The sequence below is a fragment of the Branchiostoma lanceolatum genome, chromosome 13, assembly GCF_035083965.1.
Source record: "Branchiostoma lanceolatum isolate klBraLanc5 chromosome 13, klBraLanc5.hap2, whole genome shotgun sequence".
NCBI lineage: Eukaryota > Metazoa > Chordata > Leptocardii > Amphioxiformes > Branchiostomatidae > Branchiostoma > Branchiostoma lanceolatum.
The window spans coordinates 6024796-6049558 of record NC_089734.1 but is presented as its reverse complement, the minus strand read 5'-3'; the positions used below and the strand labels follow the sequence as shown (position 1 = coordinate 6049558).

Here is a 24763-nt window from a genome sequence, read left to right as displayed (position 1 = left end):
AAGACGTCGACTCTCGACCTTCTGATCAAGATCCCGGATCGCCAGGCACTGGAGCAAGCATACCAAGTGTAAATATATATGTACATATTTAGGATTGAGAAAAATGCGCTAGATTGGTGAAAAAACGATGTGTCACCTTTAAGAGGAGTTGGCAACGAAATGTTGTTTGTTTAGTAATGATATGTTTGCTGCACGATAAGTCGAGTATCACCTGCATGTTTTGAACTCCACACCTGTACAATATACGTGTACGTACGCCATATAAAGTAATAAAGTCGTCCGATGTATGTCAAAACCTCACTGAGTGAGTGATTTTGTGTCCTTCTCAATCAGCCAGGAACAGGTTGTGAATTTGTAACTTAAGCTTTGAAATATATTTTTTCGTTCTCTAAATATATCCTCCAAATGCAGCAACAAGTTTGATTCTCAAGATTAATAACAAGTATGAAATTACCATCATTTTCCACTTAGAGATGATGGTACTTTCTCATTTAATATGCACATGATGTCCTGATGACATCCAATGATGTTTCTCTCTTTCGGGCTTGCATATGTCACATGAATAAAGTTCTCCTAATCTAACACAAATGATTCATACATTTCAGATTAATCATGCAAACTAAACCCTAATTTTTTCACAATTTTGTATAACGTTGGGTAACATAAATTCGGGATTTTTCCGATAATGGTTGACTGAAATCAATCTAGCAGAACAATAAACCATCCTTTTTTTCTATAATTCTGTCAGTATCATGTACTATCTTTGCACTAATCATATATATGGTAGATTTTGTCTCTAGTCGTGCTGACACCATAATATTTCAACTTGAAACTACCGTCCGCCGCACGCACAATAACGGTGCTGTCGGACAGGGGGGCACATTAATTCGGGAGAGAAGATTCGTCTTGAATATCTTACCGCTAATCACATTTTATACAGCAGCTATTCGTTCCATCCTTGGCTTGAGGAGAGTGCTATGGATATAGACGTGTCCAAGTAAAAAAAATACACGAAAAAACGGCCGTACCGCACACATCAGGCCAGTTCGGGAACAACCCGTGTGTTGAGTCGGTAGAACTTCACTCAAAGTCGGCCCATCGTCATCATCGGGCATCGTGTAACGTTACATTATTCATGGAAAGTTAGCTGGATGCCGTAGCAATGGTAATACTACTATGTCCATGTGTTCCTTGTTGTGTTAGGAGCAAACTTTGAGGAAAATATCTTCCTCAGTCCACTATCACACGCAGCATTTAGACAAAAAAGTGTTCCTCACAAACCTTTGTCGTCTGCTTGACAACAGGATTCTGGTTAACAATATGGCGGCGGGAAAATACACGTGCCGTAGGTTGTAGCAACAGAGAGGAGTTTTGATGATTGATCACACTTAGAATCCAGTTGCAGGTTAGCAAAAGAAATTGTAATAAGTTGTCTTATAAATGATTGTGTTTAGCAGGCAGGAGATGTGACATTTGTCTTATAAACCAGCGAACAACCGTGCTGGGTGATTCTCCCACGAAGCCCCCAGACTCTGTCAATAAGGGACGGAGAGTTTTTGACGTCGCCAACTTCTAATGCATGGTTATCGAAGCTTTTCAGCCAGTGTTCTGAATACGTTAGTCTATCTGCTTTGCATTGCTGGCGTTATAACTGATTTTGCATGTAGCACATATCCCTAAATACGCCGTTTTCGAAAAATCGCGAATTTAAGTACCCCGCGAATTTATGTTACCCAACGTTACAACTATGTTAATATGCGCCCACATTCTTACATAAATCGTTATCATTCTCCACGCAAGGCAGAGTACACAAAATGAAAGATGAAAAGACATTTCTTTTATTCTGTCACTTTTATTGTAACATCATCCCATCAATGAATATCGCATAGCTGTCAAGTGCTATGGGAGATCCGTGACTTCTTGTGATACAGAGTTAACTCGCACAATCTCCACAGACAGAGTTCCCCCATACTCAGCAAGGCTGTCTCCCCGGGTACGGGTACAGGTGAAAACAGTAGGCCGCCTCGCGGTCACACTCACAGGAGTCGCGGGCCACGGTCCCAAAGCGGTCGTCTGGCGGTTGCAGCGAGGAGGAAAATAGAGACACATTAGTATGCCGAAGCGCAAGAGACTGCGACTTGCTAAATCTTGGAACAAACCTACATCCTTCTTTTAGACACAGTCTTCATTTTGACTTTCTACCTTTTATGGTTATAGTTATGATGGACGTTACGTCACAGTCACTTTATCCTTCTTTCATCACTCCATATCAAATTTACTTCCATACAAATTAAAATGAAGGTATTCTTTTGCGTTCCTGCATCCTAAGTCATCTATACACCACTTCTTCTTTCCCTCTTTCCGTCGGCCCTTTCTTCTTCATTCATTCATGCAAGTTATATGTTGATGCAAGTTCCCTTTCTGTTTCTGTTACGGTATTTATTATTACAGGGAGGAGTTGCTAGCCCTTCCCCTTTAACATTCTCGAAGTAGTATCTTCTCGAACACGGGACCGCCATTAAAATCGGTAAAAGACAGGCGCAGCTCCAACCGAGATGTTCTGTCCCAGGATTGAACTGGGGTCTCCCAGTTGCCAACTAATTAGAACCAAGAGCTAGAGGTACATTCTTATACCTCTTAGTTATATGTATGTGTGTAAAAAAAACGTACCACAAGTGACGTAACCGCCGGCCTCCTGTGTGAAGTGGTAGTTGACCAGGTGCGCGGCGCCCAAGCCATCGCTGGAGTCAACCGCTGTGTAACAGGAGTCGTGAACCTGACAGCATCTGGGGACAAGGACGCAGAAAACATGGAGAGAAACATTTTACTCGCAGACTTGTATGTTGAATCTTGTTTGTTACGGGGGAGACAACTAGTAGAGGTAAGAGATCACCTGTTCTGTCTCCCCTTCCATTTTCGTAAATGGAGACGTTTAATAAATATGAAGAAATAAACACATTAACAAATAAAGCCATAGCCTCCTTCGCAGACTTCTAAAAGCGCTGGCGTTCATTTTAAGGGGAGCGCCAATTCGCGATTTTTAACACGGGTCTGAAGAAGATAGTTTTTTGGGCACGGAATGTAACTCCCTCGGCATTTAGATGTAAGATCATGTAACCCGGCCCATGTTGAAAATCAATCAGCGTTCAAATAAACGCCGGCGCTCCATGAAATCTGCGAAGGAGGCTAGCAAACTGCAAACATATTTTAATGGTTTTGTGTGTTTGTGATTTCTAATCAATATACACAATGCACCGTTTCCATACATCCTCAATGCTGCCATGCACTCTGTCTGTCAGTCAGAATGAAATGATAGCAAGGCAGCATAGGTAAGGTATTTCTGATTGTCTACGTTGAATAACGTACCTGTCTATGTCGTCCACGGGCGTCCCGCCCCCTCCCAGGCCGCAGTAGCAGCCGTACTCCAGGAAGTCGAACGGGTTCCGCCCGGTGACGTGTGAGATCATCGCCCCGAACTGGAGAACACTCCGGGTTGGCTTCCCCTCTGCCCCCTCAAAACCCAGTCCAACTGTACATATGATTTTTTGAGTTTGTAGATTCATCAATGCATGATGTTAAATGTGATCAAAATGTAGTAAATATGGCCTTATTTTGAGTATGACGCTGTAAGTATCCAAAAGTAAGTGTCAATGTGTTTTCCCTAAATTGTACTTGAGTTCCCGTAATTTGTACCGTGGTAAAAAGGCTACTACTCAAGAAACAGTAGCCAGGAATGAAGGAAAGGCACACGTACCTGGATAACTAATCATGATAATAGCAAAGTCTATTTATTATACACTAAGCTGCTCGCCTCCCCCTTTTTACACTAACGCAACGTCCTATCACAGGCTGTGTATAATGATGCAACATACTTGGCTCAAAACAGCACGCCAAGTTATTTCTGATTCTGACACGTAAACATATGGTGCTTTGGAGAAAAAAAGATACCAGGTAGAAAAATTGAGATTTTCGAGAGAACTGCTTGAATTTTTACATAGTCATTACCATTGTTGATCAACAGTAGTTATAAGTAGTTATAAGTACAGAAGTCTAGAAATACATAGTGTTTTGGAGGGACCCAACTTACCCAGGAGAACTGCTGCTACAATGACGAGCTTCATCCTGCTAACCTTGTCTTGTGTGCCGGTTGTGCTTCAGTCCTCCTAGCTTTTCAATGTCGTGTCCACACAACAGGATCTTTCGACGTACCATTGTTTGTTTTTATTTCAGATACGGATAAAAACAGGCTTCCGTTTGTTTAGGCTATCAAATAGACGTCAGCTTGAAATTTATTTCTGTTTGCAATCCATTTATAGCAACTTTCTCTCGACCTATGTATCCATCGGCCTTGAATCATACGTCATTATAAGCAAACACAAACTGTTTGAGAGCAACGTTCCAACGTTCGAACGTACATCTGAAAAATTACTTGAAAATATTTCTTTGACCATCACCAGGTTCTATTATCTTTGAATTCACTTGCGACATGTTTTACTCATGACAACAAAAAGACACAAAAAACAACAGACATATCAACGACGATTGATGCAATAGTTGATTTATTGTTATATTCTCAATCAAATGATAGCGACAATTTATATGTGTGTCCCATTCAGATGATACGCTAGGCTCGCGAGAACTTCCTGTGTAGAGAAGTTATACTTTTTTCTGCAGCGACATTTGGCAAACGTCTTCGTGAAGATAATCCGTATACGAGGGGAGTCCAAAAAGTAGTGCAAGTGGTTTTATGACAAGCTCATTTTTTTAGAAGGGTGTGATAATTTTAAACTCACTTCAGTCGCTCATAGAAACAAATTGGGAACATTTCAGTCTGAAGAAGATATGTGCCTTGACCTTTGTGACAAATGTCAACTCAATCGATGAAAAATGTTCAAAACAGCACTCAACTTGTAAGGTGGTTTTGCATATGGTTCTTTTGGGAAAAAAATATTCCAAGTAGGAAAATCGGGATTTTGGAGGGAACCACATAGTCATTACTTTTGTTGACCACATTAACGATAGAAGTACATAAAAATACAATGCTAAACTTTCTTCAAACACTAAGGTATTCACGGATCGAATTTTCGACGACCACTGTCGCCTTCTTCAGGATCAATAATGATCCTGAAGAAGGCGACAGCATTATTGATCCTGAAGAAGGCGACAGTGGTCGTCGAAAATTCGATCCGTGAATACCTTAGTGTTGGAAGAAAGTTAAGCACTGTATTTTGATTACTACCAACACAGATGAGCTTTCATTATAATGATAGAAGTACATATTGTTGCGGAGGAACCAAAGAGAACGTGTGAATCTGTGACCTTACTTTTGTGCCAAATTTCATCTGAAAAAATAACTATGTTATAAACCCACTTCCATTACTTTTTGACTCCCCCTCGTAGCCTCCGTAGGCATTTTCTCAGCAAGGCTGCCTCCCTGGATACGGTACCTCAGCAAGGCTGCCTCCCTGGATACGGGTACCTCAGCAGGGCTGCCTCCCTGGATACGGGTACCTCAGCAGGGCTGCCTCCCTGGATACGGTACCTCAGCAAGGCTGCCTCCCTGGATACGGGTACCTCAGCAGGGCTGCCTCCCTGGATACGGTACCTCAGCAAGGCTGCCTCCCTGGATACGGGTACCTCAGCAGGGCTGCCTCCCTGGATACGGTACCTCAGCAAGGCTGCCTCCCTGGATACGGGTACCTCAGCAGGGCTGCCTCCCTGGATACGGTACCTCAGCAAGGCTGCCTCCCTGGATACGGGTACCTCCTGAAGCAATAGGAAGCCTCACGGTCACACTCACACGCGTCTCGTTGAACCGACCCAAAGTCGTTGTCTGTTGAAAAAAAGAAAAGGGAACAGATATTGGTATGACAGCATTGTTGTTAACTTGGTACCGGACATGATAATTACTTGAAATATTTCTCGAAGGTTAACAAGTGTGTGTGCTAGTATAACTACTACAATGTACGTGTGTGTGGGAATGTGTGCAAACATATGTTCATACGTGTCTTTGAGTGTCTTGTATGTATACGTAACAGTTACTTGAATGTAAAATAGTATGTGTTTGTTTGCTTGTATCTCTGTATGTTTCGTTTTGCGTCAGTGTCTGTTTCTCTCTCTATCTCTCCGTCTGTGTTTTCAAGTTTGTGTTAATGTGTGTGCATTTGTGTGCACATGCGTGTTTGTATGTGTTCGCGTTGATGTGTATATTTCTATGTATTTGCGTTTGTTTCTCTATGGGTACGACTCTCTCTTTCTCTCTGCCTTTGTCTGTGTGTCTAGCAGGACGTACCACAAGTGACGTATCCTCCCACCACTTTAGTCCAGGAGTAGGTGGTCACGTGTGCCAGGCCGACGCCATACACCGCTGCGTAGCACGAGTCGTGCACTTGGCAGCACCTGTGAGTAGGGAAACAGACTTTTGTCAAAGACGAAATTAGTTGTTTCGTTAGCTAACGCCCATGATTTAAAAAAAGAGCATCTAAATCTGGCAAATGAAAGTAAACTGTAAACCTGCTACAATTTGACAACAGGATAAACGAATATCCCTCAATGAATAAGGAAGTTTGTATGTCTTTTTGTCTGTTTATTGTTTGTTTGTCTGTTTGTTTCTATTGCATACCTAGTGGTGTCGTGGGACGAATTAAAAATAAACGGCTAGACCATTCGATCGTCAAACAAGGGAACCCGAGTTCGAACCCGACTTACCCCCATACATGTCTGGACATGCGCCCGGACGTTGAGCCCTTGGAAAAGGCACTTAACACAAATTTCCTCACTTCACTCAGGTGTAAATGAGTACCTAGCTTCGGTTAGGGACGTCCCTCGGACGTTAAATGGAGGTCCAGTGTTTGTGGAGAGCCACACCCCGCGCACGTTAAAGAACCCACCACACCTTTCGAAAAAGAGTAGGGGCATGCCCCGGTGTGCGATGGTCCAAACCTTACAGTCTGGTCTGGGTTGACATCTTGAAAAGGTGATAGTCACCTGTTATGTCAATCCTTCCACAAATGTGGTAAATCGGAAAAAAATAGATAAATAATAAATAAACAGATAGATACCCGGGAAACCGCCGTGTTTCCAAACGAAGGTAACTTAATGTGTGCTTCACGTACCTGTCAATCTCGTCTATAGGGGTACCAGAGCCGCCCAGGCCGCAGTAGCAGCCGTACTCCAGATAGTCGAACGCGCTCCGCCCGGTGACGTGTGAGATCATGGAGCTGAACTGGATCACGTTACGGGTTGACTGCCCTGTGACTTCTTCAAAACCCAGTCCAACTGTTTGAAAAAAAAGAGGATGAATTGGAAATTATAACAGAACATCTCCGAATGTTGTCCACCCACTTGTGATGTATTTGCTCGTCACAATTAATTTCTTAAATCAAATTTATTTCTAAAAAAAGTTCAAAATTATAACTTTTATGATTCATTTTATCCCAAACATGAATGTTTTTATAATGTATGTCAAGAAGTCGGTAGTATTTTCCTTATGTTTTTAAGATAATGTGATATGGCAATTGTGCAGTGTACGCAATTCAGCTATTAGCTGCTATGTTACATTTTTTCTTAAAAACAATTCATTCATTCATTCATTCATTCAAACATGTTGTTCTCTTCATTCGAGACCGCCTCATATGTTTTAGTTAGATTTTTTGAAACTTTACATAGCCATTCTTTACGAATTAAGGACGTTATATACGATGATGGAAGAATGACAAGCATAACTACAAATAGTAGAATTACATGTAGATATTAAAATCTACTTTACCCAAGAGAATCGTGGCTGCTAGAAGGACCTTCATACTGCTTAACGCTCCGAACTTGCCAGGTGTGTCGGCTGTGCTAAAATTGTCCCTCGCTTTTCTTACGTCGTACCCACACGACAGGGCCGTTTACTTATCATTGTTTACCATTATTCCGGTCACAGGAAAAAGTTCTGTTTCCATGTGCCATTACTCGGTCGGAACGTAGATATTGATTCTCAAGGACGTATATGAAGGACGATTCGGGGTCACCGGACTATTCGTCCATGATATTTCAATTTGAAGCTGGACATACCGATTTCTTTTACCGAAAGAAACCACGCCTTCATTTATCGACTATGATTTATTTTGATTAGTATAGAGGAGGAGGGCCATGTATAAGCTATGTACGCTTCTTCCCTCCCCCTGCACCTGTTTTTATCTATTGCTTATCGCATTATGTATTTTCTTGTTGTGCGAATGAAAATAAAGAAAGAAAAAAAACAAGCAAAATTTGAAACTTTTACACGTAATTCTAAAGAATATAAAATCCCATGATATCAGGATCGCCCCCTCCCTCCGTAGCATCATTGACGTGGATACTTTGTGTACTTTTCAATTTTTGTCTTTCATGGTCTAAAAAGATCCTCATGGTCTAAAGAAATGTTGTATCATAAGTAAGGTGCTAAATGGTTAATGGCAATGTAAATATGCCCCAGTGAAAACACAGGAAAGTACCAGGTGTTCGGTTATCGGGTCTGACGTCCGCGATATTCTAAAACTGGGAGAAAGACAAATATTTGACTGATAATTATCGATAGTTAAGGTCAGTATGTCCTCTTCGTAATAGACAACATTGGAATTTTGGGCATCTTTATATTTATCTCCATGAAAAAAGGCTTTTTCATGGAGATACTGTTTTGCTTGCGTTTCGTGTTTGTGTGTATGTATGTGTCACCGGACGCTTAAAGTCACCATAACTGTAGAACCTGTACATGGATTGTAATGATTTTTGGTATGTGGGTGGGTGTTAAGAGGAGGAAGGCCAAGGTCGATTTTGGGCCCCCTGGCATGTGTGACTGGAACTGCAATGGCGTATTTGTTAAAATCTTCAATGTAGAAGAACTGAAGAGTGGATCGACAGATCGTCATGTTCTTTGGTACACAGGTAGGCTAGACCAAGTTGTACACACTTAAGTGCAAACTATGCAAATGAGACCGAATTTGCATAAGTAAGGAGGTAAATCGTTTGCATGTGTGTCGTCGGATGCTTAAAGTCAGCATAACTGTAGAACGTGTAGATGGATTGTAATGATATTTGGTATGTGGGTATGCGCTGGGAGGAGAATGGTCAAGGTCGATTTTGGGCCCCCTGGTTTGTGTCCCTGGAACTGCAATGGCCTATTTGTAAAAATGTTCTAAAGGGGAATAACTTAAGAAAGGAGCAACAGATTTTCATGTTATTTGGTACGCAGGTAGGTTGGACAGAGATGTACACACTGAAGTGCAAATCATGCAAAGTTAGTGTGTTTGCGTGTGTGTGCGCGTGTGTGTATGAATATGTCACCGTGTGTGTATGTATGTGTCACCGGATGCGTAAAATCAACATAACTATAGAACGTGTAGATGAATTGTAATGATATTTGTTATGTGGGTAGGTGTGGGGAGGAGAAAGGTCAAGGTTGATTTTGGGCCCTCTGGTATGTGTCACTGGAACTGTAATGGCGTATTTGTCAAAATTTTCAAAGGAGAATAACTGAAGAAAGGAGCGACAGATTTTCATGTTATTTACTTGGCAGGTAGCTTAGAGAGGGATGTATACAATGAAGTGCAAATTATGCAAATTGGACTTAATTTGCCTAAGTAATGGGAAAATCTATATTTGCAGTGTTGGCCATTGTGGCACTTCTAACAGCTGTTAGTAGCTATTGATAGCGAAAGTGGGTCACTGTGGAACCTGAGCCCCCGACAGCTGCAGGTGGCCGGGGGTCATACCATTGAGCGATATAGAATGGGGGGGAACTGGTTTAATACAAAAAAAAGTTTCATGGAGATTTTGGGTCCTAAGACTCTTGTTGCCACTGTTTTACTTTGTTTTTATGAGAATATGCAGATGATTATTACCTTCGCTGAGAAGGTTATGCAGAGGGTAGCGTTTGTGTGTGTGTGTGTTTGTGTGTTTGTTTGTTTGTAACGTACAGCATAACTCGAGAAGGCTTGGATGGATTGTCTTGATATTTGGTAGGTGGGTAGGTCTTGATGAGACTAGGAAATGATTAGATTTTGAGCCCCCTAGCGGCTTGTTACGGTACTGCAGCGGAACTTCCTGTTTCGATATCTCGTGTTCTGGACAAGCTATGGAACTGATTTTTGAGTGGTAGATAGCTCTTTGGACAGAGAGTAAGTGGTATAGGTTTTGGCCCCCTAGCGGCTTTTTTGGAACTGCAGGATCAGGTTTTGGTTCAGACTTTGAAAGGGAATAACTCAAGAAGGGCTCGATGGATGGTTATGATTTTTGGTAAGTAGATAGCTTGAGTGATGATGTATATGATTAGATACTTATTATGCAAATCAGTATGTAATTTGCATAATTAATGAGGAAAGTTTATACATCTGCCAAATTCCACGATAGGACTCTCAAACATGTGACATATGTAACTGAAGAAGAGAGAAATATTGATAGATATCAACTATGCAAATGAAGACCTCATTTGCATAATTAATGAGAAAACACTATAACTCAAGATGGGCTTGATGGATGGTAATGATTTTTGGTATGTAGATAGCTTACGTGATGCTTTGTATGATTGGACGATAATTATGCAAATCAGATTCTAATTTGCATAATTAATGAGACAATTTAAAAAACCCAGTGTGTTCCATGATATGACTATTGACATACATTGTATGTGACATTTGTTACTGAAGAATTTGATACAGTAAAAATATGCTAATGTAGGCCTAATTTGCATAATTAATGAGAAACTACTATACTTCCATACAGGTAAATGATGGCAATTTCATACTTGTGTCATTTGGAAGTTATGTGAATGTGAACATCGTTGAATCAAATTATGCTAATAAGGACCCCATTTGCATAATTCAAGACAAATGTTACTTTGTTAGCATAACCTTCTTTGTTAAGTTCATACTTTTTTGGGGTGAAGAAGATCAACTGGTATGATTTATAATTGATGACAATCACTCCTGATACGTCAGTCATAAAGGTTAAAATCATTTGGCGAAGGTATGAGGTCGTGGAACTCTAGTTCTATTTCTTTTTGACCTTTTTTCACCTTCCTATATTGTTTACTCTATGGTTAATACAGCTTTCGCCTTCTAAAAAACATCACATGTTTTACATGAGAACTTTTGTCTTTTACTCAGGTGGTAAAAGTAAACAAGGGTATATGGTGTATACATTAGGATGCTAGCGAGAGGGACTGCAGTTGCTTATGAAATCGCTAAGAGGTATGGGGTCGAAAATCAAACGTTTGTTTTCTGATTCCTACCAATACATTTCACACCATGAAGATACATTGACAACTTCTCAAGTTATGATACTCTGGCAACCAACGAAACAACATAACCTCCCTGACGGACCTAATGATCATGAACGTACTATAGATGGAAGAGTCTTCAAACGTTCGAACCAGAGCAAGTTGCTAGGGGGCTAGAACCTATGCCACTTATTCCTTACATCAAAAGCTATCTGTCACCTATAAATTTAGATTATGGCATGTCAAAGAAAATAGATAAAAAAACAGAAAGTTCTGCTGCAGTACGTAGGCCATATACAAGCTACTTTTAGAAATAGAATAGATGTATGAAAAAGAACACCTGTTGTTGTTCTGTACGATCGTACGGACGATGAACCTTTGAAACGTAAGACTGTTGCTGAATCATAAAAAAAACCGGTTGCATTGGAAGGAAATAGATGTTTTCTTATCATGTCTGACTACATGTACAAAAGTAGTGTAAGGCTAGTTTTAAACAAAAGCAGTCTGTGTAGTTGCATTCTTTATGATAGCTTTATATGATTTATATGCTAGCATAGCTTGTTATTTTTAGTAAGTCATATTTAGAGCATAAAAAATTCTCTACTCTTTGAGATGCTTACTTGCACTCTTTAACGCTGTTTGCTGACGACGAATATTGTCATATTTTTCACCTTCGTATGAGGTATTCTGAACATTTTGGGGGATATATTGGAATAAAGATAGATTGGTATAACCTTAACGTGTAATCTCCAATTAGCAGATCTATCGGTGGTGATGACAGTATCCAAAGGGCAAAAGCAGCATCCAATTGGCCATCGGGATGGGCGCATAAATGGAACCCTAAGGGATCTATAGGAAAAAAGATTTGAACGATTATTTGAACGTACAGTATTATCAAAAAAACATATATCACAGTTCGATTAGTGTGTTAGATAGACACTTATTTTTCTAAATTAAAATTTTTCCATGATTTCAACAAAAGTACACGATTTCCCCTACAACTAATTTTTAGTCAAATAATTTCTCACCCTATTCTAGACCTTAGCAACCGATACACATGTGAAAAATCGTTCCCTTTGCAGCTGGAAATAGTAAACAAGCGCCTATGTCTATATGTGATAGTAGCCAGCCAGCAAGCACGTGTATATATAGATGCTATATTATAGTATCCAGCTGGTACTGCAGTACTAACAAGAAGCAAACATGAAAATCATCTTCACCACAGCGATACTCCTGGGTGAGTACAGAGTTTTAAGAGTGTTACAGCCTCAATTACCAACGTGTGCAAATCATATGGGAAGTTGAAAAGCTGTACCTGTGTATAATACAATCGCATACTAATGTTACTGTAACAATGTTAACTAACGCATTTAAGTTCGCGTGGTTTTAATTTAGCGGTAGGGAGAAATTTTAGTGTTCGCGGTAGTTTTGAGTTCGCGTTTGAAACACTGTAGGCTACAGAAACACCGGAAAAAAATGTTCGCGGTGGTCTTAATTAAGTTCGCGGCAAAAACCTACCGTAAAAACCGAGAACATAAACCACCGCGAACATTTCTGCATTTACAGTATGTTGTAACACAAAGGCATCTTTGAGCTTACCGGTTAAACAATTCTTGTACAATTCAAACCAATAGGTGTTTTTTCTTTGGCGGTGGGGAGGCGGCTTCCTCGCAACCTGTACCAGTTCAGTACCCTGATAGAGCTAATCACAGGACGGGACGCGTGGGACTACAACAACTACGGGTGCTGGTGCGGCTCGGGCGGCGCTGGAATGCCAGTGGACCAGATAGACATGTATGATATCATATCGCAAAAATATTCAGAAAATAGTCGGATAATTCGCTTTGTCTCACTGTTGCTGTTCCCCGCAAAAGATACATGGAATGATAGGAAAGGATGAAGATGCATTTTGTTATTCCATAATCGTTTACTGTCATTGTTTTCCTTTGCAAACCCAGGTGTTGCTACTTTCACGACGGTTGCTATGACGATCTCATAGCAAACGGTTGGAGTCCACATTACGTGACCTACGACTGGACTCAATATGACATTGGCATTGGTTGTGGTACGTACAAGTAGTGTGTGTGTGTGTGTGTGTGTGTGTGTGTGTGTGTGTGTGTGTGTGTGTGTGTGTGTGTGTGTGTGTGTGTGTGTATGAGCTTGTGAGTGTGTGTGTGTGTGTGTGCGTTGGTGAAAAACTCAACAAACTATATACTTATCGTACCGTCCGGGCTCGGGTGTTATTTTCCTTTGGGCATAGCGTTGTAGCGTTTTGTGTGTTTAAGATAAACGAGACAAAACACTGGGGGGGGGGGGGGTACCTTATGCGCCCACAATTTCATCGTCTGCTACCAACCATTTCCACCGCCGCGCCACCGTAATTTGAATACTCTGACCTGTATTTCAGATGACCCCGCTGGCACATCGGACCGCGGCGCCTGTGAGTGTGATCTTGCAGCCGCCCACTGCTTCTCCTATTTCCCTTATCCTAATGCCACAGGGAAACCGGCCTGTCCTGAAGACAGCACTCTGCCTGGCTGCTTGGACTCTAACCCATCTCTCTGTATAGCAACTGGTTAGAGAAAAACACAGACATTTAAAGCATTTTATCCCTTCAAATGCTATAAATAAACTATTGCTACAATTAGTAAACGGAATCGTACATTTTGTGTCTTTTATTACCTACAATGAAATGATTCATTTCCAATCTTACAGAGAACAGGACCCCTTTGATAGAACTGAACAGGACTTTAAAGTGTGGCGTCGTGGCAGGCCGTACTTTTAGGAGAATATGTCACTCACTGTCACTTTTCATCTGTCACCTTATACATGTATGTCATAATTTACCAGTGTTGTACACTCAATGGTATGATCACTGCTTTGCAGTGGGGCCCGGGGTCACAAATAAATGCACACAAAGTAGTATACGTGCAGTTACATAAAAAAACAAAATATAATAATGATAATGATGATGATGATGATGATGATGATGATGATGATGATGATGATGATGATGATGATGATGATGATGATGATGATGGTGATGATGATGATGATGATGATGATGATGATGATAATAATAGATGATAATAGCTAAAATCATAGTCCAGATCGTTCAGACCGGCTTTGTTACAGTCGCTTTTTTCGTCTCTGTAAAACCCTTATGCTCTACCGTTAGCATGATGTTGGAAATGATGTAGAATAATTGCATGAAATATCATGTGCTCTGTAATCCGAAATCTATTAGAAAAAAAATGTGCCTTCAAAGTGTTCTGCACTTCTTTTCAATATTTCATCTGATCACACCCCAACTTTTGAATGGACTAGCCTTCAATCATCTTTGTTACAGTGTTTATAACTGAAGAGCACTTAACATATTCATAAGTGGTCCTTAATATGTTTCTTGTCGCCACACTTCAGCGGCACTCGCTCGGAAGTATACAGGCGTATCCGGGTAGGAAAATCCCGATGCAGCATTTGCTGTCATTTTCCCTTACATATTTGGACTCATATATCGGCTGTACCAAAACATCGCACACTTTTTATTGATAAATGTGATAGACTTCAACAATCAAATATGTACGCGCTTTGGAGAAGCAGAACTGTGTTTATAATTATCTGCACATCGATATTTTGGTTGTTTATAAATTTTGTAATGCTAAGGTACCAAGGAGTTCACAAAAACGGGAAAGACGCGAACGATGAAGTATCAAGAGAGATCGGACGGGCCGGTCTTAAAGCAACGAAAGGAGTCGACAATCATCGGGTTTCTTCGGCCACACTTCGGGAATTCGCCATCACCGAAAACATGAAGAGATTGCCGAAGTACAACGTTAACGAAGATTTCCGGAAGTTGCCTGCGTACACAACAACGATGGCGAACACGCACCACAACACAACCCTAGCGAAAAAGACTCATAAGGTAAATGTATCAACTTATCAACCATTGAAAACCTTGATAATGTATTAGAGCAGTATATTTTTTACTACCTACCATATCAATTTGTTTTGGTGACGCCTTAGGGGCGGAGGCATTCTTAAACTATTGCAATCAATCAAAACATTTCAAAATTGCACCAATGAATTTCCCGAGGGGAGTAGCTTTGTTACTGAAGACCCTGCCGTTACGCCACAATTTTAGTTGGGTCGCCACTCCTTATTTCAGGTGCTAAAGTTAGACGCTACCACTATGCCGCGGAACCAGCGGGCTCCAGGTGCAGGAGGTCTACCTGTGTTGGAACAGAGACTACGGGGCCACGAGAAGGAGGTAGAGGCAGGCTGGGAAAGGTCAAAGTTCAACGAGTTCGTCAGCGACTTGGTGTCGTTGGAAAGATCGTTACCGGATACAAGACCAGTCAGGTACATGTACATGTATTGGAATGATGGATGTTTTGTCTTTCTCTCGTTGTTTTTGTTTACCTTTCTCAGTGATAAACAGTTCATCTTTTAACTTTTCTTCAGATGCCACAAGGCCAAAATCTTGGACAACCTTCCCACCACCAGCGTGGTCATCTGTTTCTGCGAGGAGGCAATGTCCACTCTGCTGCGGTCGGTACACAGCGTCATCAACCGCTCACCGCCGCACCTTCTCAAGGAAATCATCCTAGTGGACGACGCCAGTACTGCAGGTAGATAGACGTAGCCTTGATGTTCTACTCTCCAAGCAACTGGTATTGCGCATATGTACTTATCGTCCACGGTAGAAAAGAAGTGGAACAAATGGCATGGCAAGGCTGTTCAGAACAAAACCTTTCAGGACTTTTAGGGAACACCCTACTTTCCAAGCAGAGGAATTGGTCTGGCTGGTTTCAGACGTGTTTTGGGAGTTTTTGTCGGGCTTTCTATTGTGTCTTGTTTTCTTTATGTCGCCAGGCGTAATCATTATCGTATGGCTTGGCGACATAAAGAAAACGGGACAATGATAGAAAGCCCGGCGAGTAGGAATTGTTCCACTAAATTCAACGTTCAGAAAGGTTTTGTTCTGAACAGCCTCGCCATGCCATTTGTTCCACATCTTTTCTACCGTGGACGATAAGTACATACTAGTATGCGTAACACCAACGTAAGGTATCTTAGTTTAAAACCGTTTTTGGAAGGCTAGTTACTTCCTTGGCATCTATTCCTATCATAACTACCGGGTCCCGGCCCTATTTGAGAAGGGACAGAAGTAACTCGGAAGTTATAATAGGGAATAGCACCAGGCTAGTGTTTTTAAGGAAGTTTACACATGTGTACCTCCCGGCTACAGTACCTTTTGTTTTCTTACAGAACACCTAAAGGAGGATCTAGACACGTATATATCCAGGTTTCCACAGGTGAAACTTCTTCGCCTACCAGAGAGAGAGGGACTTATTCGGGCTCGACTACGGGGAGCTGAGGTAAGGCTACCACCAAAAGCTGTTTTTACCTATTTGAAACCAGTAAAGAGATATATAATACACAAGTGTTTTCTTGTGTGTTCGAAAGTCTATACCTCGAGTAAAGTTAGAATTACAGTAAGTGGTTGCAACGAGTGAGGGTTTTCATCAACTTTTATCAGCTTCAAGTTCAATGTATTGTAAGGATTCAATGTTTCTTAATTGAGTTACACATATCTGTATCCAGATGCGCATGATATATAATTATATATACATGTGTGTGTGTTGAGGATGAGGTGTGGGTCTACATCAGAATAGTCAAACCTTTAAGTACCCTCAGCAGCAGAATCAGATGTAGGAAAGCTTTGATCTATTCATGTACTTTACTCTTCTTGTTTACCATTGGTTTGTTTTGTTTTGTTGGCAATTGTCCCCAGGGCATGCATGAATTTACAATAAATTTATCATCAAAAACCATTACCCTTCCATATTTCTATGAATGGCAGATTGCAACGGGAGAGGTCCTGACGTTCCTGGACTCTCATATCGAGTGTAACGTGGGCTGGTTGGAACCGCTACTGGACAGGATCGGTCTCAACAGAACCACAGTCCCGTGTCCGTCCATAGACAGGATTAACGATAACACATTTGGGTATGTAAGAAGTTTGTATTGTATCAGATTTCATAGAAACATTCCAGGATACGTATGTAGGATTTACAAAATGAAACACCTTAATTCGTAGAAAGTAAAATAAAACACACTAGAATTCCTTCACAATATACGATATTGAGGCAAAGATACCATTATTAGCTATAAAGTTCGAAATTCTCAAAACTTTGATAACAAATATTGCCCCCTCCCCCAAGGTCACTCCAAATGGGGGTTATAGGGCACCAGTCAGTGAACGAGACTAGCTCGAATTGTTATTCTTTTTTTTGGTGTGAAATAGTAAAGGCTTTTATATCACCATTATGATCCGCAAATAGGCGACTTTAAAATCATTCCACACTTGTTGCGAGTACACGACAGCCAATCAGCGTCCAGAATAACAGTGACGTTTCACCTCGTTCCCAGGTACGAGCCAGCCAATGAGAACATGCGCGGCGGGTTCAACTGGGGGATGAAGTTTGATTGGGTGTCCCTCCCGCCCGAGGAAGACAACAGGCGACATCAGGACATTTGGTCACAAAATGAGATAATCAAGTAATAACGTTACATTTCTCATGCTAATTATGATAACTTTAGCGATTAGATACACATGTAGTTGGATCGAGGTTTTTATATTGACCTCTGTAAAAAGGAGGTATCATTTTCAATCCGTTTGTTTGTTTGTTCATTTGTTACCTCCATTGTTTTCGGTCTGTTTGTTTGTTTTGCTGTGTGTCCGCAGTTGGTCCGAGTCCAATCTGTTCCGCAGGTATGCAGGGAATGAATGTTGCTGTTGATGAAGTCAGGAATCCAAGGATGGCGTGTGAAATTGGACCATGTAATGTGTGAATTGGACATGGCTGTACCACACTTTGTCAAGACAGTTGCAAAAACTCGAGATATTTCACGGAGGAATGAGATTTCTTGTATCATGTACTTAGCAGACGTAGTTCTTTTTGACATTTTATACCCAAACAGGTCCCCGACCATGGCTGGAGGGTTGTTCTCCATCGACAGACGGTTCTTCTGGGAGCTGGGCGGGTACGATCCGGGCTTCCAAATCTGGGGCGCGGAAAACCTGGAGATATCGTTTAAAGTCAGTCCATTTTGTTGTTGGATCCCATTGAAAGGTTACTCCATTGGAATTCATACTGATGTCTTCCTCTTTTTTTTTCAAGTTACCATTTTACAAATCCAATGGTCTCTTACCAGGGGGCATCTCATTATTTGGCAGTTCATATCATTACAATATCTTAGATGGCTGCTGGAAAGTTTTCATAAAACGGATTTTTTACTTCGATATCGAGGTAAATGTTGGAGTCAGGAACTAGCTTAGAAACAACATTTCCATGCCAAGAGGAAAAAAAATGTAAAACCTATAAAAGTAGCTTTAGAAATAGACACAATTCTAAGCATCTTAAGTGAAAATAGGCGAAAATCATAGCATCTAAATCTCCATCTTAGATCTGGATGTGCGGAGGGAGCCTCGAGATCTTGCCGTGTTCTCGCGTGGGTCACGTGTTCAGGAGAGCCAACCCTTACAACTTCGGCGACGCCCCCAGCCGCCTAACGGTTTTCTACCGGAACTGCATCCGTTTGGCGGAAGTTTGGCTGGACGAATATAAGGTTATTTTTTCACGTTAAAATGCTACATCGTGGATCGTATTTCCTTTAATAGGCTTTACGGTGGTAAGAAGAAAACGGATATCGGTGAGAGAGATAGACAAATTTGATGGGGACAAAGTAACTAATTCTACATTTTTATAGATATTTCATGATGCCACGTTTAGTATAGATAGAATAATAAGTAATTTCTTACAACCTTTATCTAACCTTGGGAACATATAAAGGTATACACAGTCTTCGGTCTTGGCCACTTTTAAAGGGTACAGGCGAGGAGGTCAGGGGTCTTGTTATTTATTAATTTATAGCACTTCTCCTGAAAAATGGAAGACACGACGGAACAGGTGTACCCCCGCAGGGGTCACCTTTTCAAGGCCGCCATGCCGAAAATCTAGGGTATTCTAGTACCAAACAATAAGCCATTCAATAATCATATTCAGTAAATAACAATTGCAATCGACGATAGTATCAGTCCTTATTCCATAATCATATTCCATAATAACACTCTACTCTCACACCTGTCTTTTAGAAAGAAAGATTTTTAATATACCTATATAACGTATAATATATCTTGAAAAGTATTTTCCTTTGTTCCTAATGTTTGTTTTATCGTTTTGTTACTTTAGGATATTTTCTACTCCCTGAACCCCCATGTAGAGAATGAGATCGCCAACGCGGGAGATGTCTCTGACCGTAAGCGCATGCGCAAACAGCTTGGTTGTAAGAGTTTCAAATGGTACATCGATCACGTGTTCCCAGAAATCACCATCCCTGACTTACGGGCCAAGGCACGAGGGGAGGTAGGGAAAAGTCTACGTCACCGTTTGAAGTTAAAGACGTTTTTGCCTGCCTGTTGCCTTCTGTATGCATTTGAAAACAGTGCTCTTAGCGTACTGTACATGTAATGTAAGTTGTAAGTTGAGTAAGCAGACACGTATATTTGTATATACACACACGTCTGGCCACTCGACTTATAAAGTACACATACATTTTTTGTACGCACACGCACACACACACACACACACACACACACACACACACACACACACACACACACACACACACACACACACACACACACACACACACACATACACACACACACACACCACACAAACAGAGAAAGAGAGAAGGATTAATTGCGAGAGAGAGAAACAGAGAGCAAGAGAGAGGGAGAGAGATTGAGGGAGCGAGAGAGAGAGAGAGAGAGAGAGAGAGATTGAGGGAGCGAGAGAGAGAGAGAGGGGGAGAGAGGAGCAGAAGATCCTATACTATATACTTTCCCGTCTGCTCGTTGCAATATGATTGCGTCTCTTATGTCTGTTAAAAGAAGAACCCTATTTTGTTTTCAGGTGAAAAACCGCGCCATGGCGCTCTGTCTGGACGCCATGTACGGAGAGAAGGTGGGGGCGTACTTCTGCCACGGCGAGGGAGGGCAGCAGGTGAGAGCTACTTTGTGGTGGTTTTATGTTCGCGGTTCTCGCGGCGAATTCTTCAGCGCAACCTTAAAACGACAGCAAAACTTTCTGTCCACCTATGACTGTAGCGCTACTATTGTTTCAAACGCGAACTGAAAACCACCACACAAATAATGAATGAGAACCAACGTGCATTTTGGTGACTTTTACACAATAAAATAGATAATTTAAGTACAAAGGACAACATGTAGTCTACCCATACCCTAATGTGTTTTTTGAATCTTGTCAATTCTTTTAGAAATGATTTATTCTCATTTTTGATCTTAAGAGACATGAGAAATAAAACCTGATCAATCTAAATCTATCATCATCAATTTTTCACAGTCCTTCACCCTGCGAATGGACGACAAGATCATGCTCAGGTGGTTCTACTCTGTCTGCCTGGCGGCTGGACTACCTGTCAAGAACCACAAGGGGGCGCTTCTACTCACCAAGAAACCGTGCACCGCTCCCGATGTCATTGCGTGGAACCACACCAAGGTGCGCTTTCGTAATTTCCAAGCAGATGTTGGGAGGCAAAATTATAACGTTTCGTAGCTCCTCGTTTTGTTGTTTTAACAAGTGGAATTCTTAAGCTGAGCTAGAAAACGCTACAATTTCGCCTTCCAAGATCTGCTCGGAAATTAACATTTTTGTAGTCACCTATATGCCTACTATATATACGTATTAATGATAAGCGTAGCCTTTTAAATACTAATTTCCCTGGAAATGTTACATAAATCAAATTGTTGCATTTATAGCTAAATGCTCATTGCCCTACGTTTAACCTGTTTTTTTTCCTTTTTCACCATCCATTTAGATATTGTTCTTCACTTTGATATTAAAATCAGTGATACGCATACTATATTGAATTTGTATTTGTAGAACAACGATAAGAATTATGATAAATAAGCTCCTGAAGTACAGATGCCATTTTTAAATCTCTTGTTCTCAGGGGGGTCCGTTTGTGGACCAAAAGACGGGGAAGTGTCTTGGCGTAGTGAACTTGACCCCCGAGGAACACCTCGTGGCTTTGCGGCCCTGTAACCAGCAGAGAGTGCAAGACTGGACATTCCAGAACTACCTTATCGACATCTAAGAGCAGATCTAGAAACGTGAACCCTTATAGATAGAGCTTACACGACGGGACATTCCAAAACTACCTTATCGACATCTAAGAGCAGATCTAGAAACGTGAACCCTTATAGATAGAGCTTACACGACGGGACATTCCAAAACTACCTTATCGACATCTAAGAGCAGATCTAGAAACGTGAACCCTTATAAATAGAGCGTACACGACGGGACATTTCAAAACTACCTTGTCGACATTTGAGTAAAAAAGTGAACCCTTATAGAGCGCACAAGGCTAGATATTTCAAAACTACCTTGTCGACATTTGAGAAAAGAAAACGTGAACCCTTATAAATAGAGCGTACACGACTGCACATTTCAAAACTACCTTGTCGACATTTGAGTAAAAAAAGTGAACCCTTATAGAGCGCACAAGGCTAGATATTTCAAAACTACCTAACGCTACAACTGAAGTACCACAAGAGGCACCGAACGTATCCACAAAGTAGTAACATGTGCTGCAGCCAGCAAGGGATTAAAGACCAAATAAACAGCCAGTGAAAAACAAGCGGATCTCTGACATTTATCATATCATTCCATCGCTAAAACGTTTTTTACTTCTCGTTACAATACATACATATGTAGTCTGTGTACCGTTATTAGATGTCATCGCACGGCAAATGAGGTGGCGAGGAATGTATCAAGAAGTTGTCGCCTTTTTATATTATGATAAGCTTTAAGATTGTCCGTTTTTTCCCATCAATCACAACGGCCCTCGCGCACCCTGAAAATTGTTAGCGTGGCCCATATACTACTTGGATCAATAGTTCCTTTGAAAAATCAAATTTCAACAAGAGCTGGTGTTACCACCTTTTAACAATTAAGGTGGACTCGTAAAAATAATACGGCATTTGTATACAAGACATCAACTGCAAAAATGATAAACTAGAGAATTGACACCCAATGATAGTTAATTTTGACAATAGTGGACTTGAAAAGAATGCGACACATCACAATTTCCTCTTTAGATTGCTTTAAGTTGTCATATACGTTGTCATTACCTTAATATCTGTCTATGGATAGATACAATGTTCACCTGAACACTACACAGAGATGAACGGTTAATTAGGACAGTACTAGTGTCGGCTTCTAGTGGCATCCCGTGGCGTAGTGGTTAGAACATTGGACTGTCAAACAAGGAGACTCGGGTTCAATCCCGGCTTTCCCCCAGACATGTCTGGACATGCGTCCCGATGTTGTGCCCTTGGGAAAGGCACTTTACACGACTTTCCTCACTCCACCCAGGTGTAGAAATGGGTACCTGACTTCGGTTGGGGAGGTAAAAGGCGGTGGAAGGAGAGGGATGGGCTCCGCCTTCCAATACCGTGCCCTAGACACGGTGGGTAAAAACCCACTGCTCCAACGGCCTCAAAAGGCTATGGTACCTTTACCTTTACCTTAGTGTCGGCTTCGTGTCTGTCCTATTTACTATCAGGCTACTCGGCGTGCGTTGTCGATGTTGTTATTCTGGAGTTTGTAACCCTTCTTACGAACATAACATGTTTTGTACTATTGTTGTGAGGGAACAAGCTGCTGTGCAGTTGGGTTTCCACACTTAATTAAGTCATAGATCAGGCACTTAATATATTCTTTAATTTTCTATTATGTATCGTAATATGAGTATCAATTCATAAAATTATCTGCCCAGAGACAGGCAACATAATCGGAAGTTCCCACATGGATTGAGGACAGTGATGTTTTCTTATTCTGTCCTTCCAACTATGAATCCCAGAGAGCGCACGTTTTACAAAATGTGAGCTGTGATAGGTGTCTTGGCAAGGGTAACACATCCACCTACAAACAGCGCCGAAAACCTAAGCTTTTTATCAACGGTTAACATTAGTTTGCTAGCCTGACATCGTATCTGCACCTACTACCAGCGGTGCGATGAAACTGTTTATAGCCTAGCTAAGTATTCAGATCCGATCGGACTACAATGCATTGATCCACCTTTAGAAGTATTGATACGCCAGCCATAAGTGGTCTGTCAGAGACTCAATTTCGAGGCTACAGTGGCCTTCTAGAACGTTCTGTTCAGCACTGGCGCGATAAGAGATTGCAAGGATTACAGACTACATAAACAGCCCATGAAAAACAAGCGGCTCTCTGATATTAGTCGTATAATTCCGTGGATGAAAACCATGTTTTAACTTCTTACTGTAGATATATAGTAGTCTGTGTCCAGTCATCAGATATTAGATGACAATATACGGCAAATGAGGTGGTGTGGAAGTTGATTAACAAGTTGCTGCCTTTTTATGTTATCATAAGCATAAGATTGTCCGTTTTTCCCCATTGATCACAACAGTTCACGCCTCTCGCACGCCTGCTCCATATGCTACTTGGATCCATTTATTTACATTGAAAAATAAAATTTCAACAAGAGCTGGTGTTTGATTTGATTTATTCATTTGGCTGGTGTTACCACCATTTTAACAAAGAAGATCCATACAGATCATACGGAGTTTGCATACAAAAGATCAACGGTGAAAATGATACATTTGAAAGCTGACATCCAGAAAAAACATTGCCGGACAACAGTGGAATTGAAAAAAAGCGTCACATCACAATATCCTCGCTCTTCAAAATGCTTTTAATTAACATTGTCATATATGTTATACGTTATCGTTACCTCAATATTGGCCTATGCGTAGGTACAAACTACAATGATCACCAGAGCACTGCACAAAGATGAACGGTTAATTAGGACAGGGTCAGACTCGTGCGCGTCATGCTTACTATCCGAGAGAACCACCAGGCTTGCGTTGTCGATGTTGTTATTAGATAGTTTTCAACACTTTTTAAAGAGACGAGAATCCATTCTACTATTCTTAGGAAGGAACCATCAGATGTACAATGGGATTTCTATTGTAAAGTTACAGGTCAGCTACTTTTTTTTTCAGATTCTTAATGTTTAGACAAGCAGTTAGGTTGTGTAAGATGAAGATAGTATTGCATCATACATGTCATGAATCTGCCCAGAGACAAGCACCGAAAATGGCCATTCCCACAAGGATAAAGGGTTGGCGATGTTTTCTTATCCTGTCCTTTTAGCTACGAATCACGCGTTTTACAAAACGTCAGTTCTGATAGGTGTCACCATTTCGCTCTTAGGTGAAGACGCCACTGTGAAGATGCAAAGAACCTTTACGAACTGGGTAAAAAGAAAACAAGAAAATCTTCCATTATCATTTATCTACCAGTAGGAACATTTCTTGTCTCATATCTGAATTGAAAGTTTTTTTCTGGCACATGAACTAACAAGAAAAAAAGGGAGAAAGAAAGATCCCCCCTTCTCTAT

The 24763-nt window shown here is 41.1% G+C and overlaps 4 protein-coding genes across 7 annotated transcripts; 2 read left to right on the top strand and 2 right to left on the bottom strand.

The window, feature by feature from the left end:
- Window positions 1-1832: 1832 nt before the first annotated feature.
- LOC136447574 (basic phospholipase A2 Cc2-PLA2-like) lies at window positions 1833-4217 on the bottom strand. The gene is made up of 4 exons (XM_066446573.1): window positions 4088-4217; window positions 3367-3529; window positions 2671-2786; window positions 1833-2073 (listed from the first exon to the last, which is right to left on the bottom strand). Exons 1-4 carry the CDS (start codon window positions 4119-4121, stop codon window positions 1973-1975), a joined length of 414 nt encoding a protein of 137 aa, XP_066302670.1. The 5' UTR covers window positions 4122-4217; the 3' UTR covers window positions 1833-1972.
- A 325-nt stretch (window positions 4218-4542) lies between these two features.
- Window positions 4543-7909, bottom strand: LOC136447575 (basic phospholipase A2 PA-12C-like). 4 transcript variants are annotated; one of them, XM_066446576.1, is made up of 6 exons: window positions 7769-7909; window positions 7116-7278; window positions 6293-6399; window positions 5764-5833; window positions 5448-5511; window positions 4543-5416 (listed from the first exon to the last, which is right to left on the bottom strand). In XM_066446576.1, the coding sequence occupies exons 1-5, from the start codon at window positions 7800-7802 to the stop codon at window positions 5481-5483; spliced, it is 405 nt and encodes a 134-aa protein (XP_066302673.1). In that variant the 5' UTR covers window positions 7803-7909; the 3' UTR covers window positions 4543-5416; window positions 5448-5480. The 4 variants fall into 4 exon arrangements, with proteins under 4 accessions (XP_066302673.1, XP_066302674.1, XP_066302671.1 ...); XM_066446577.1 differs by having other exon boundaries at window positions 5480-5511; window positions 7769-7906; XM_066446574.1 differs by lacking the exon at window positions 5448-5511 and having other exon boundaries at window positions 5732-5833; window positions 7769-7892.
- A 4441-nt stretch (window positions 7910-12350) lies between these two features.
- LOC136447450 (basic phospholipase A2 notexin-like) lies at window positions 12351-13899 on the top strand. Its single transcript, XM_066446366.1, has 4 exons — window positions 12351-12479; window positions 12877-13036; window positions 13201-13307; window positions 13650-13899. The coding sequence occupies exons 1-4, from the start codon at window positions 12446-12448 to the stop codon at window positions 13820-13822; spliced, it is 474 nt and encodes a 157-aa protein (XP_066302463.1). The 5' UTR covers window positions 12351-12445; the 3' UTR covers window positions 13823-13899.
- Window positions 13900-13982: 83 nt separating this feature from the next.
- LOC136447449 (polypeptide N-acetylgalactosaminyltransferase 13-like) lies at window positions 13983-22862 on the top strand. Its single transcript, XM_066446365.1, has 12 exons — window positions 13983-15164; window positions 15408-15601; window positions 15704-15870; window positions 16511-16620; window positions 17106-17251; window positions 17675-17803; window positions 18227-18344; window positions 18713-18874; window positions 19498-19671; window positions 20224-20313; window positions 20674-20829; window positions 21284-22862. Exons 1-12 carry the CDS (start codon window positions 14820-14822, stop codon window positions 21425-21427), a joined length of 1935 nt encoding a protein of 644 aa, XP_066302462.1. The 5' UTR covers window positions 13983-14819; the 3' UTR covers window positions 21428-22862.
- Window positions 22863-24763: the final 1901 nt, after the last annotated feature.

Excerpts from the sequence above, each read along its gene's own strand:
- LOC136447574 (XM_066446573.1), bottom strand. The coding sequence starts at position 4,121 with ATGAAGCTCGTCATTGTAGCAGCAGTTCTCCTGG. Across the intron at positions 3,530-4,087 it reads TGTAGCAGCAGTTCTCCTGG|TTGGACTGGGTTTTGAGGGG; the intron begins GTAAGTTGGGTC and ends TCATATGTACAG. Across the intron at positions 2,787-3,366 it reads CCCGTGGACGACATAGACAG|ATGCTGTCAGGTTCACGACT; the intron begins GTACGTTATTCA and ends CCTTGTCCCCAG.
- LOC136447575 (XM_066446576.1), bottom strand. The coding sequence starts at position 7,802 with ATGAAGGTCCTTCTAGCAGCCACGATTCTCTTGG. Across the intron at positions 5,834-6,292 it reads GGGAGGATACGTCACTTGTG|ACAACGACTTTGGGTCGGTT; the intron begins GTACGTCCTGCT and ends TTTTTTCAACAG. Across the intron at positions 5,512-5,763 it reads GCTTCCTATTGCTTCAGGAG|GTACCCGTATCCAGGGAGGC; the intron begins GTACCCGTATCC and ends AGCCCTGCTGAG.
- LOC136447450 (XM_066446366.1), top strand. The coding sequence starts at position 12,446 with ATGAAAATCATCTTCACCACAGCGATACTCCTGG. Across the intron at positions 12,480-12,876 it reads CACCACAGCGATACTCCTGG|GTGTTTTTTCTTTGGCGGTG; the intron begins GTGAGTACAGAG and ends TCAAACCAATAG. Across the intron at positions 13,308-13,649 it reads TGACATTGGCATTGGTTGTG|ATGACCCCGCTGGCACATCG; the intron begins GTACGTACAAGT and ends CCTGTATTTCAG.
- LOC136447449 (XM_066446365.1), top strand. The coding sequence starts at position 14,820 with ATGTACGCGCTTTGGAGAAGCAGAACTGTGTTTATAATTATCTGCACA. Across the intron at positions 17,252-17,674 it reads ATTAACGATAACACATTTGG|GTACGAGCCAGCCAATGAGA; the intron begins GTATGTAAGAAG and ends CCTCGTTCCCAG. Across the intron at positions 19,672-20,223 it reads GGGCCAAGGCACGAGGGGAG|GTGAAAAACCGCGCCATGGC; the intron begins GTAGGGAAAAGT and ends TTTTGTTTTCAG.